General features: G+C 38.7%; 1 protein-coding gene across 3 annotated transcripts; it reads right to left on the bottom strand.

The window, feature by feature from the left end:
* Window positions 1-8706: 8706 nt before the first annotated feature.
* Window positions 8707-12902, bottom strand: Snx6 (sorting nexin 6). 3 transcript variants are annotated; one of them, XM_070670573.1, is made up of 11 exons: window positions 12745-12902; window positions 12556-12606; window positions 12161-12376; window positions 11660-11781; window positions 11418-11554; window positions 11032-11339; window positions 10767-10949; window positions 10504-10521; window positions 9850-9913; window positions 9588-9673; window positions 8707-9497 (listed from the first exon to the last, which is right to left on the bottom strand). In XM_070670573.1, exons 1-11 carry the CDS (start codon window positions 12748-12750, stop codon window positions 9447-9449), a joined length of 1242 nt encoding a protein of 413 aa, XP_070526674.1. In that variant the 5' UTR covers window positions 12751-12902; the 3' UTR covers window positions 8707-9446. The 3 variants fall into 3 exon arrangements, with proteins under 3 accessions (XP_070526674.1, XP_070526675.1, XP_070526672.1); XM_070670574.1 differs by lacking the exon at window positions 10504-10521; XM_070670571.1 differs by lacking the exon at window positions 12745-12902 and having other exon boundaries at window positions 12556-12639.
* Window positions 12903-13047: the final 145 nt, after the last annotated feature.

Raw genomic sequence — 13047 nt, forward strand, 5'->3', positions numbered from 1 at the left:
GAAATTTATCTGCATTTAATAATAAGCACGCAAATAAATATAACACCGCATATCGTATTAATTTCAGCGAGCCGGCACGGTGCAACGTGAAACGCGTTACACAGATCCGTACACACGGAAGTCCGTACAAACCGTGCGTAGAACTCGGAGAAAATTCCTATCCACATCTCCCGCAAATCTAAAATTTTAATGAAGTTACTCTAGATATGAAAAAAAAAAAAAGAGAAAAAAAAATAAAGCAAAAATCCTTTTCCGAATAATGTCTCTACGAACGTCGTGTAATTCAAGCTCATATCACGTCGCATGCACGGCAATACTTTATTCGTTATTAGATGTGTATACATCGTCGAAGAATTTTATCCTGATACGTTACGAAGACGGGCGCGCACCGTCAAATGTTTGTTCTCGTGACAGAAAATCCTCTCGGCGATATTTATAAAACTGTCAATTCTGAACGTCGAAATAACTCCCTATCGCTCTCTTTCTCCCTCCGATCGGATCCATTATACGTTATTAATAGAAATGTGCTGGGAACGCTGGACGTCAATTCCGCGGAGCGATATCGCGAGGGACCCCGTCGACTATTATCAAATCGCTCGCTTCCTTCGATAACTCCTAATCGCCTGGCTCGCGACGAATTTACGTTTACAACTTTATCGCCTCCCCCGTTCACGTTATTTGAAATTCAAGCAAAGCGGTTACCGAATCCAACAAATTTCGCGACCCCTTTCCGACGGTTTTCCCCCAATCATCCCGCACGATCACCTCGTTACCGTAAGTTAATAGCTCTTTCACGTGTACCCGAATCGTCCCTCAAGAACCAAGTAACCATTCGCGCTCGTAACAATGTAAGCCAAACGCGTACGCGATTGTTCGCGTCTATATTTAATATTCCCGGTTACTTTAACACGGGCCGCGATTTTATTAATAATAATTTGGTTTCGAGTATTAGTTTCTGTGAGTTCTAAAAAAAACCGATACGAACTGATAAAATCATGTACGGTTAATATTAAGTTTTTGGAAATATTTCTTATGCATTTTTAGATTATCCTTTGTGATTTTATTAATATTCATCTTTACGTAATTTATTTTGAAGTTATTATATTATGCTATTATTAATATTTATTATATTATACGGTACGTATCGTTTTTCGTGTATATAGTTGATCGTAATAATAGACTTTTCTATTACCAGTTATCACTAGCTCACTATTCCAGATATGGTAGATAAATACAATTCAATCGACATACATATTCAATATTAATTCTAGAATATCTGATCGCTAGCAAAATATATTCCCATCTCGCGGTATTCCTTGGATTATTTTCTACGTTACGCGTTCGCAATTATGTTGCCTGTTCTACGGATTCCTAAGAAAAAATATATCACGTTAAACTAATAATATTTAATTAATAGGCCAACTAAGAAATAAAATATTCTCGAATAATATAAAATATTCCAGGAAGCTTTAAAGCAGCGTAAAATTAGAAGTTTTAATGCAAAGGAAAATATGGTCAGTTTTTCGACGTTGCGAAGGAAAAATCAGACCTCTTAGCGATAAATTATTCATCACAGAGTTTTCGTTAATAAAACAGCAACTTTTTATCTCAACTTTTTTCGTCTCTGTCGAAACGCCAGAGAAAGAGAGAGAAAGAGAGACGGGAAATAACGTCCGCAGCCCTTTCGCAAGGGCTGGCATGCGTTTTCAGGAAAGATTCAAACCGGAGAGCCCAGGACTTAATGGCCGATAACGTGTGCACGCGCGTGTATTTATTTATATTCACGCGCGAATCGAAATTCCTGTCTACGGATATATTTCGATGTCGAATACCGGCTGATGAAGTTATCGGAATAACGTGGCGCGATACGCTGTAATGAGAACAATGCGGCGCTCCTCGAATATTTACCAACCTCACGGAATTCTGCAATAGCGCACAGCCGTCACGCCGAAAGCGACTACTACGCGAATTCCACGGATTAGCGCGCCGATTCCTCGATTAATTTAATTAAAAATGAATACCCGATGGGAAATAATCCTCCCTTCCCTTCCCCGCCCGCCCATCCGGGGTGCACTCGCGCGTCCGCGTCTGCGGCCGTAGCGCGCTCGTGAAATCTCGTTCGCTCTCATAAAAGTCGCGGCTCGTACGTGCTCGCAATTATATCGGGATTAAACCAATTATTATCGCGAGCGCGACGTTACATACCGTTATCGACGTTTTCGAATCGCGATATTCATGTTTGTTAATGTTAAAATAAGATCATAAAATTACTAGAGCAATCTCGCGGCATAATCGCGTTGCGCAGCTTCATCGATTTATCAATAATATTTTTCACCGGCAGAAACGTCGGCCTTATTCTCGAAGAGTTACGATGTTCGCTTAATAATTGATAAAAACAACGATATTAATTTCTATTTAAGCGGCGATGGAAATCTCGCCGCCGTTTATCGCCCGCCGAGATTGGAATTTTATTCGAAGAGTCGGGAAAGACCTTCTTCGAGGATATCAGTTCCTTTATTTATTTTTTTAATCGAACTAAAATTCTCGCGTTGATTTCTACAAGCAACATTTTTATTCCCCTGCAATTAGTATAACAATTAAAATTTGTGTAATCGTAATCTGAAAGGAAGCGGGGGAAAAAGCTCGTTAAATTCTCGTTCGCTTTCGAGTTTCGCGCGGCCGAACGTAAAACAAATGGTGATTTGGTTGTTAACTCTAATGCAGATATCCGATAGCGGAACGATCGATCTCGCCGTATATCGTCAACGGCAAGACGTTATCTTGTAAAGACTGTAAAACTCGCGAATTAAGCTACGTTAAACGACTTCATCAGCCCCCGGGCCAATCTCGTGCGAGATAGATCCGTCATAATTAGACGGAACGAGCCATATAAACGTCCGGATTCGAGCTGCGTACGTCGCAACGGTTGGCGTAAAACTACAAAGTGCAAACGCGAAGACACTCCCACCGGTAAAGCCTTCGACGGAAACGGTGAACCCCGCGGATCGACGGTGACCTCTCGTTATTTAAAATAAACGTTTTACCCCGCGCGGAAAATTTCACGCGGTGACCCGCGGCCGGCTTTGATTACGCGAACGGTCGGCGATATTTGCGACGAAGAACAGCAACGTACGATCGCGCAAAAGCGAAACGCAATAAAACGCAACAATTATCGATGATTCAACGTCCGGTTTCTCTCGCGCGGCGCTTTCACCTGCGGATTCTTCCGAAGAATCCAGTTTCGCGCCTCGCTTCGTACAATGAGCCTTTAATGAGTTTCCTTTGCAGCGAGCGGCAGGACGTACTGTTTGGGGTCGCTCTGAGGGGGAGGGGGGGGGGGCTAGCTCGGAAAGGAAAGAACGAGAGAAAAGGAAAAAAATTGTGCAAAGTAACGTTTGATCGGTAGAGCGTGAAGATGGTTTCCGCGGATTTCGTGGAATCGCGCGCAGTCACCCGTGTATTATGTATCCGTCGTTATCTGGCTCGATAAGGGAACGTAACCGGGAGAGGAAAAAGAAAAAAAAAAAAGGGGGAGAAAAAAAAGGAAAAAAAGCTGCCGTAAGAAAAGGTCATGGCACACGGGGGTTCATTTCGCCCCCGGCAAACGCGAGGCAGAATCTCCTCTCCTTAAAGATCTCTTCTACGCCTCCCTTTTCTCCCACCCACCCCCCTTCCTCCTTCCCCTTGCTGTCCCGTTCAATCTCGCAAATCGGCGGAATAGCGGTCTTGTAAAAACATCAATAGAAAACGGAAAAGCCCTACGGAATTAAATCGAGAAGAACGGTTCTCCAAGCTCCCGCAGCACTACGTGTCTTTTGTTTCTTATTTGCCCCGATACCGTCGTTTTATCGCGTCTGTAACTCCTTCTCGAAATACTTGTTCTCTTAATCGTTCTCGACGGCCACGTTTGACCGCGGGAACTACCTGGTAATCGGAAGCAGTAGGTAAACTCTATAGCCTATTACTACTCCCGCGATAATACTTCCTAATTAACTAAACGTAAAAAAGAAAGGAAAAAAAAAAAAGAAGACAAAAAGCTCATTTTGATTTGATTTGAATATCGGAATTAATTCGCGCGAAAACTGCACCGTATTTGACCGAAAAAGTAATTCGGGTTTGGGCATTATTATATTCGACGAGCTTGAACGGCGGTAGTTCCCTCAATCCCGAGCAACTGTTTCGCGCCACTTTGTGGATTCGCAGAATTATTAAAATTGCGCAAAAGGGACGTAAAGGCGAGAAGAGAGCAGGGAAGAAAAAGAGCGCTTATCGCGGGAAGAAATGTCACACTCGTCCCGAATAAAAACAATCCGTGCGTTAACCGCGCTGCAGCTATTTTTAATAACGTTACTTTTAGTGGAGCAAGGCGCCTAAATTATTTTGCCGGGGGGCGCGTCGCACCCCGAGATTTCCTCGTCACATTAACGCGCGGCGGAGGGAAAGGGGACGGCCCGATAGCCTTCCGAAGGTGTTTTACGATACGGTACGGGTCCGGGATGCAAATTACTCGGAGGGAAACTTCATTAGGAAGTTTGCAACGGCACCGCGCCGCGCTAAGGTTCGATCGCGTTGTATCCGAGAGAAATTCCGACGCACTTTACCCCGAACGGCGAACCGTTCGTCGCAATTGCCCGGCGTTTAATTCGTTCTCGAGCGGCCGCCTCTCGCGCGGCGCGAACGCCCGATAAATTATTGATACCGATCACGTATAACGAATTCGCGATCGATGCGGCACTCGCGCCGCGGACAATTATGTTCAAAATTCGACGACAAATGCACGCGCGATTGGTAGCGCGGCTGCAACGACGCAGCGGGCATGGGCAAACGTCGGGAAACAACAGCCCCGGCGACACGCTCGTATTATGCAATAACGTGTGATTATTAATTATCAGTCTATAGACGCCGCGGCGGGGAATCGTTTGCGATCGTTGCAAAGAAAGATATCGCGCTGGCCTATAATCGCCCTCGCGACGTGTCGCAAAAGCGACCACCGAGTGCTCCGTAAAACAATCGAACCAGAAATTCTTATCGCGGCGGTCGCCGATGGAATTCCGAGTAAAAAAAAAAAATTCCCGCGATCGAGGCCCGAGTCGATCTCGAGCTACCGAGCCCGAAAACGTCGCGTACGCGGGGGCTGGCTGGCCGGCCCGCCGGATATCAAGCCCGATTCGAGATGTGGACGAGAGTTGCAGGTGCGAACGAGAGACCAGGATTGCGGCCCGCCGGGCGGAAGACTGATTGGCCGACCCAGATGCATACCGTTATCATAAATCTGCTCGAAATCCCTCGCAACCGCGCGGATATACATCGCGTCCGCTTTCCCCGTTCGCCGCCTCTTCCCCACGTCTGGGAGCTCTCTGCGTTCTTCGGTACGGTATTTTCGCAGCAAACCGAAGAGAAATCGCGCCGGGATACGCGGAATTAATTAACGCGGGTGCTATCGTTTCGGAGCGGCACGCACGCGGCTCGCATTCGAACCCCGCGGGATTTAAGTAGAACGAACGTACGACTTGGTCGGACCTACGCATTTCAACGAGTACAAAAAGAATCGAGCGAGCTCGATATATTGCCGGGCGTGTAATAAATTCTCTGTGCGTTTGAGGCAGCTAAATTGGGGACCACGTCGCGTCGCTTAAAAAAAAAAAAATTAAAGAAAAAGAAAAAAAAATTAAGCCCTTGCAAGGATCGGATAAGAACGTCAAGGCTGACGTTGATAACGATAAAACTGAGCACCGCGTATCTAATAGCGCTTGAAAGGAAGCACAAAACTTGGTCGAAATATTAATGGGATATGCAGAGGAACTCCTAATACGGCGCGTTAGATAGTCGAATGTATAATGAACTCGCGTGATTAAATATACGCGAGTGTATCTCGCGTAACAGAATATTCGTCTTTGGAAAAGCAAATTTTGATGCGAAACCGTGCACGAATAAAAGCGAACGAAAACATGAATAACGACGTCGAAGGATTCCGAATCTGAGAATTTATTTCCCATTAATTTTTTTTCTTTTATTTCTTTTTGTTCTTTTTTTTTTTTTAATTCGCCCGCTTGCGTAAATATACCGGTGCAGATGCAAATAGACGATTTGTAAAATTCCATTTCGTTCTCGATTACTTGGATATTAAATGGAATCGCGTTCCCATGGCGTGACGGTTAATGAAACTTTGAAACGACTCGAGCCAGGCGTTTACTAACGGCGTCTTGGACTACCTGACAGGTATCCGAGTACTTGGAGGGTATTCGTGTCTCTTGACACGTGACGGACACCGTTTGTTGGAGCATCTTAAATCCCGAATTTAACAGCCGGATTTAAATTTCCATCGCAATTTGCCGGCTAATCTAAAGCAACGCGCCCTCGCAAAGTTTAATCAAATCACCATATCGAGAAAGATTGGTTTCCATACCGCGTTATTTATTTTAAATAATACTAAACGATAGTTATTCAATACACATAAATCAAAATATTCGTGCGCTTAGAGACAGTTTGTTCAACTTTTTTTTTCTTTTTTTTTTTTTTAACGATTCCCGCAATAGCACAAGAGTTCCTATAAATTTTTTATATCAGTTAGAACGATTTTTTTTTTATGATACACATGTAAAAAGAGATAATCGAATAAATACACACGGAATTGAGTTCGCGCTTATACCATTGATAAATGGAATAAAATCACGGAAATTCCGGATACATTCATCGACGTGCTTTTGTTCGCGATTTGCGAATTTAATCGTCACACATTTTTCACCACGTAAAACATGAGTAACGATTGTAAAATAAAAGAGCCATTCTCCCTTTCTGTCACGCACATTTTGGCCCATATTACCCGTAAAAAATTCATCGTGCACGACGAATAGACGTAATCGATCGGCAAACGTTTCGCGCATCAAAGTTGATCAGTGAGAATCGATAATCACTTGCCGCCTAATTAGTGACGATCGCAAATTCCAGATAATCAGTCGTGTTTGAGCGCTACATGAATACCACAGAATGTTCTCAAATAAACGCCTCTTCAGTGCATAATATGATCCTAATGTCCACGAACAAAATTAATTCAAATTAAAAAGAAAAAGAGAAATATTAATTAAATCGCATTAATCGTTTGCAAAATCAAAGGAACTATCGCCACGTTTAACAAATTCGTGGGAATATAAGCAGCACGTTCACGAGCGCTTGTATGTAAATTGTTCTTGAAACTTTATTGAAACTTTACTTCGAGACGTGTAATTCGTCAGAAGAAAAGCTCAAGACTGAAATAATTTCGTAAGCAAAGACGAAGTGCTTGCAGTGGCATGTCTTCGGAAAAGCGTACTTTCTGTCGTAAAAATACCGAATTTTAATTTCAAATTAAGTGCACGATAAAATAAATAAAAATCGAAGACGGTGATATCATTAAATAACAGACTGCGTGTATAATTAACGAATAATTTGTCATGTTCGGAAAGGAAAAAAAAAATTTTCCGAACTTAGTTTTACCTCCAGGTAAATAAAATAAAAATCTGTAACCTACATATATCATTGAAGATATCGTGACGAATGTATCTACATTATATGACTGACTATTAATTGTTTTCTGAATTTATACAACAATTTATCTAAACATGCGGATAAAACGAGCAATATTGTCGAACTAAAATTGCATGTTTTATATTTGTTGAAGGTATAAGTCTGATTTATTATATGTATATACGCAGTTCGATGCAGGCGGAAAAGCAGAAACGAGAAATGGAAAGAAAGAAAAAATATATATATATAAAAAAAGCGAGACGTTTTTCAACGTGACTTTTGTGTACCAAAGATATTTTTTATTGCGTCGTCTTTACTGTTCGTTATTGTTAAGATTATTAACTTTACGGTGTAACGATATATACCAAATTAAGACCGGCGTACGATAAACGGGATACGACGTTGTCCGCATCGCAGCGCGTTTATCTGCACACACTCATAGGATACTCATAGGATCTACTGACATTAAAGATAAGACGATAATGTACGGTACATTACGGTGGATTTCGAATTAATTCTTAAAGAATTAAACGATAAAACTCTTGCAACTTAATGAATTTCTCAGTATATGTCTGCAATCATGTATTATAGAAAAGAAAATAATTCGATTCAATAAAAACTTACAAAAATACTGGTATGCAAGTGCTTGACCTTTATCGAAAACATTAATTTCTTTAGAGCTTAAAAAAAGAAATAACAACATATAGATCGCCCTTTTTCTTTGATCCAGAAAAGGAATAATTGAAACTGCTTGACACAGTTTTAAAGTACGGTAAACTAAAACGGATTGCGAAGTGCATAAAAAAGAATATAAAAATATACAGGGTGTCTCACCCCATGTGTCGAATCCGTTAGGAATAGACAGAACTCGGTAGATAAGAAAGTCCACACCATTTTGCAAAATTCTCAATGGTTATTGAAAAAAATTAATTTGTCTAGAGCAAGAGCGATAAGGAAGCCACGCGTGAGTGAGCGCGACAGGCGACGGCGCCATTCCTAGCCATTCGCCTGTCACGCTCACTCGCCCGCAGCTTCCTTGTTGCTCTTGCGCTAGACAAATTAATTTTTTTCTCACTAACCATTGAGAATTTTGCAAAATGGTGTGGGACTTTCTTATTTGTCTACCCGAGTTCTGTCTATTCCTAACGGATTCGACACATGGGGTGAGACACCCTGTAGATGCTGCTTTACAACGCTATAATGAAAAGTATAATTGCACTTTATTATAAATTGTTTTAAGGTCCCCTTAATCATTGCTGCATTGTTTCGTTTCCTAATTCTAAAACGAACGCATTTATGAATAATTATTTGTCAGACTAGCGTATCGTTATAAAAATTTGGAAAGTTCATACATGAAAATCTAATTGTTTATATTAACTTAAATCATCCTGAGCTTTTATATTAGCAATTCCTCCTTCATAAAATTGCCCTAAACTTAAGCAATATAGTAATAACATGTTCATATGGATATATTCTTATTTATACATATATGTATATATATCTCTCTTCTATATATATATATATATTTGTTAATATAGAGACCTTACGTTATAAGTATAACAGGCTCTTAATTCGAAGCTGCAAAGGGACTCGGGACTAATTCATTTTTATGATACAAATGTGCGTTACAACCTCGTAACGCACGTATTACCTAAACTCTTATAAAATCGCAGTTTCTTAACATCTATTAAGCGAATCCAATAATATCGTTTACATAGCATTTTACAGCTAAATGATAGTAATTATCAGTTTTCTCGTAGTCGCTTTGCAGCTATTAATACAATACTTTATTTTCAAAGCATGATAAATCTAGTAAATTTAGATAACAAAAAATATATAGTATTTGACAATACCATTACATTACATTATTAATCTTAAATAAACTGTTATCTGCATACAAAATGCATGCACGTAGATTTGTCCATGGCAACGGTAAAACTTGATCACTCTTCCCGAAGAACCGATAAACATTTCTTGAGCAATTCTGCATGCGACTGTAAATATAACATAAGGTAAATATAGCTATTCCTGATATGTTACAAAATTTGAATACAACTTAAAATAAAGCAGAGCACCATACTCACTTTAGCATGTTTTATTTCGAGTTCCGTTAATTCAATGAGATTCTTCTTAAATGCAGCTACTCGCCTGGTTTTAAAATCTAATAATTCTAAAATCAATAATAAAAATATTATTAACAGTGTTTTAAATATTTTTTTAATAATAAATATTTTATGAATTGCATGACGATAACTTTATTAACTTTTCTTTTTCTTTTTGTGCTACAATACGGTATTTAATGCAATTTTTAAATAAATAAAATATAAATATGTATTTTTTACACACCTTCTTTTCCCTTATCTGACATCTGTTCAAATTTTTCACATGCTTCAGTCTGCGCTTGTTCCGCCTTGATTAATAAAAACGTTAATTTTATAAATATTGAAATATTAATTACACTTTTCTTCATTCAATTTTCTATGCAACAGTGTAACTAATATTTACATATTTATTAGTACAATTTATGTTAATCCTTTCTACTATAAAAATGTTAGTATACTACCATATAGTCTTAATTATCAAGACAATATTCAATACTTCATGCATTATTCATGCACAATACTTTTCATAACTTCTGTGCTGCAGCAACTAATTTGTGCCAATCTTCTTGTTTAAAAAATCTTCATGTATATGTTTCACGTATTAACTTCGTTAATGCATTTATGTATATTTATGTATACACATAAATAAAAAAAATAATCGTAATAATTTTTTTTTATAAAAATATATCACGAACTTAATAATAGTTCAAATATAAAATTCTAAAAAAAATCTTTTCCGTGTGATATATAAATAACTAAATCTGGATAAAAATAAAATTTTATCTTAACTAAATTATTTCGATGATTCGTTCATTTTTAATGAAAAAATTGGCATTCTAATATTTTTCAAGCACTACAACGGAAAATATATTTAGTACACAAACAATATGTGACACACCTCAGCAACTTCCAGTGCCTTGAAAAGCAAGAAAAATTAAAGTTCTGGTTAGATACTACTTTCATGACCATTAACCGTTTATAGTAGTGACTGTATTTTTAGTTTAACTACTGTCAAATTAGTTTTAAATACTTATATTTAATTTTTCCTCATCCTAAATTTCCATATGCTATTTTAGGCATACGCAGATATTGTAATAAATCAATCGGGAATATTATATAACATAAATATAAATTTACGAATTGTAAAAAATGTGTACTTACAGCATGAACGTCTTTGTTTTTGGCACGGGCTTTTTCAAGAACACGATTCGCAGACTCATATTCATGTAAAGCTTTCAATCTTCTGAAGAGGAGCCTTTTAGCAGCAGCTGTATCTCTCATATAATAACGAAGGGTATCTGACAATTTTAAATCTTCGTCCGACGCTACCCGTCCTTCAACTTTCTGCAAAAAAAATTCTTTTGTAATAAATTTATTAATTTAATTAAAGTAAAATTTGAGAAATTATATCATAATGTATTCTCACTCGTAATTTTTCGAAGGTTTCAGCAATTTTAGTTAAAAATCTCTCGAGTTTTCCAGTATCTGTTGTAGCTAATTGTAAAAGATTCGTTGAAATCTTAATATATGAATCTGCTACATCTTTATGTTTGGCCGTTTGACGATCAGCTAATCTCGTTGCTTCTTTTAAATTATGATGATAAGTTTGAAGGAATGTCATTTCTTGATCAAAGAAGTCATTTACATCTTTTACTGTAGCTGATAAATAATATTCATCAGTTGTTTTAGAAAACGACTTTACCAAGCCGCCAAACATTTCCATCTTGTTTTTTCCTACAAAAAAAAATATTCTGTATTCATATTAATTTTTCCTTATTGTTAGGTTGTATACCGTGAAAATATTTTAATTACCTCGCACACAAAGATCTTGATCATATTCTAAAAACACCCTCAAATTATGATCGTTCCGAAAAACTGGATGGTGTGCCAGTCTAGTTAAGAACATTTCATGCATAGCAACAGTTTTTTTAAATGTGGCTAAGTATTCTCTGCAAAGTCACAAAAACGACAAATCAAAATAAAATTTAATTAGATTTAATAAAAAATTAATTTGTATTTATTAAAAAAAAAAAAAAAAAAAAAAAAATACTCACGCTTCTAATTCTTGTTTCATCTTATTAAATTCTTCGCGCGTCATGTTTCCTTCACCTTCTCCAAGTTTTTGTAGCTTTTCACGAGATGCATCAAAGTCTGGCCTTGGTGGACACGGTGGAATCTATTGTATTAATATAATGACATTTACATTTCAAATAAAATACTAACAGTTAATTATTTAAGTGTCAAGAAACACAATCGATCTTTTACAATAATAAAATGGAGTTTCCATAATGTGTCTATCTCAGGACAAAAAATTAAGTACACTCTGCTTTGTATAATTATTTAACATTGTTACTAAACATTGTTTTAAAATACTTAAACTTAACAATAATTAACATAATATTAACAATTGTAACAGAAGCAAAGAGCATCAATAATAAATTTATTAGCATGTGTTTAGCACTACTCATACATATTTCTGCAATTATCACCAGCATTCAAGCAGTAAAACATTTATGACAGACATAAAATTACAATATAAAAAATGCCACACTTACAATATACCCTGCATATTCTTCATTTTCCTCAAATCGATCATGGAGCCACACAAACTCCTCATGCTGCCTCACAACCAGATTGTCCGGCTTTTGGAATTCAGGTAGGGTGGTTTTCGTATGTACAGTGAATTTTACTTTGTCCTTCTCACTGAGAGCATCCGAGATATCCACTTGCAAGGACTTATCCGAGAGGTCTATGTTATCAGCGTGGATTGTCTGAAAGAGCGGCCCCATTAACAGATAATTCCAAATAGCCCGGAGTTCTCGCCGAGCGTGCAATAACAAATGGGAGGGGGAAGCGTGCAGAATAATTGCGCTAATGCAGGTATTAACCGACGGGAGTGCGCAAAGGGAGATTTCGAAGAGCCCAGCGGGAAGAAAAGCGCTATAAATACCTTCTTGGGGGGCACGCTATTTAAAATGTCGGTGGTGTCACATATTCCGTCCTGCAACATTTTTTGCATATTAGAGAGCGTGAGATGCGGGCGACGGGGGAGCGAATCTTTGCGGGCGATTCTCCCCGATCGAACGCGTTAAACGAAGAGGCAACTACCGGTCGCCGATTGATAACAGGTTCCACCTACCATCATGGCGTCGACTGGCGTCGTCCCCTTGACACGCAGTGGTTAAACAGCAACTCGATTAACAAACTCGTCTCGTTAAATAACGTATGTACAACTGTCGTGCGGCGAGCAAGTGGAGCCGACGTTTCGAATGGCCTTCGACGCGCTCGCTCGAAGAGCGGCTTTCCGCGTTCTTGGCGGATCCGTCGAAATAAGCGCCTCTATTGGAACGGAAGCGATATTAATGAATATGGCGTCCACGTCCAATAGCAAGGTTCTTTTAAAAGAAAAAAAAAATGGTCGCTGCTCGCTGAAAGAAGCAGG

The sequence above is a fragment of the Cardiocondyla obscurior genome, linkage group LG21, assembly GCF_019399895.1.
Source record: "Cardiocondyla obscurior isolate alpha-2009 linkage group LG21, Cobs3.1, whole genome shotgun sequence".
Taxonomy (NCBI): Eukaryota; Metazoa; Arthropoda; class Insecta; order Hymenoptera; family Formicidae; genus Cardiocondyla; species Cardiocondyla obscurior.

Excerpts from the sequence above, each read along its gene's own strand:
- Snx6 (XM_070670571.1), bottom strand. The coding sequence starts at position 12,624 with ATGCAAAAAATGTTGCAGGACGGAATATGTGACACCACCGACATTTTA. Across the intron at positions 10,950-11,031 it reads AAACCTTCGAAAAATTACGA|AAAGTTGAAGGACGGGTAGC; the intron begins GTGAGAATACAT and ends TTTTTTTTGCAG. Across the intron at positions 9,498-9,587 it reads TCGAAATAAAACATGCTAAA|TCGCATGCAGAATTGCTCAA; the intron begins GTGAGTATGGTG and ends TTATATTTACAG.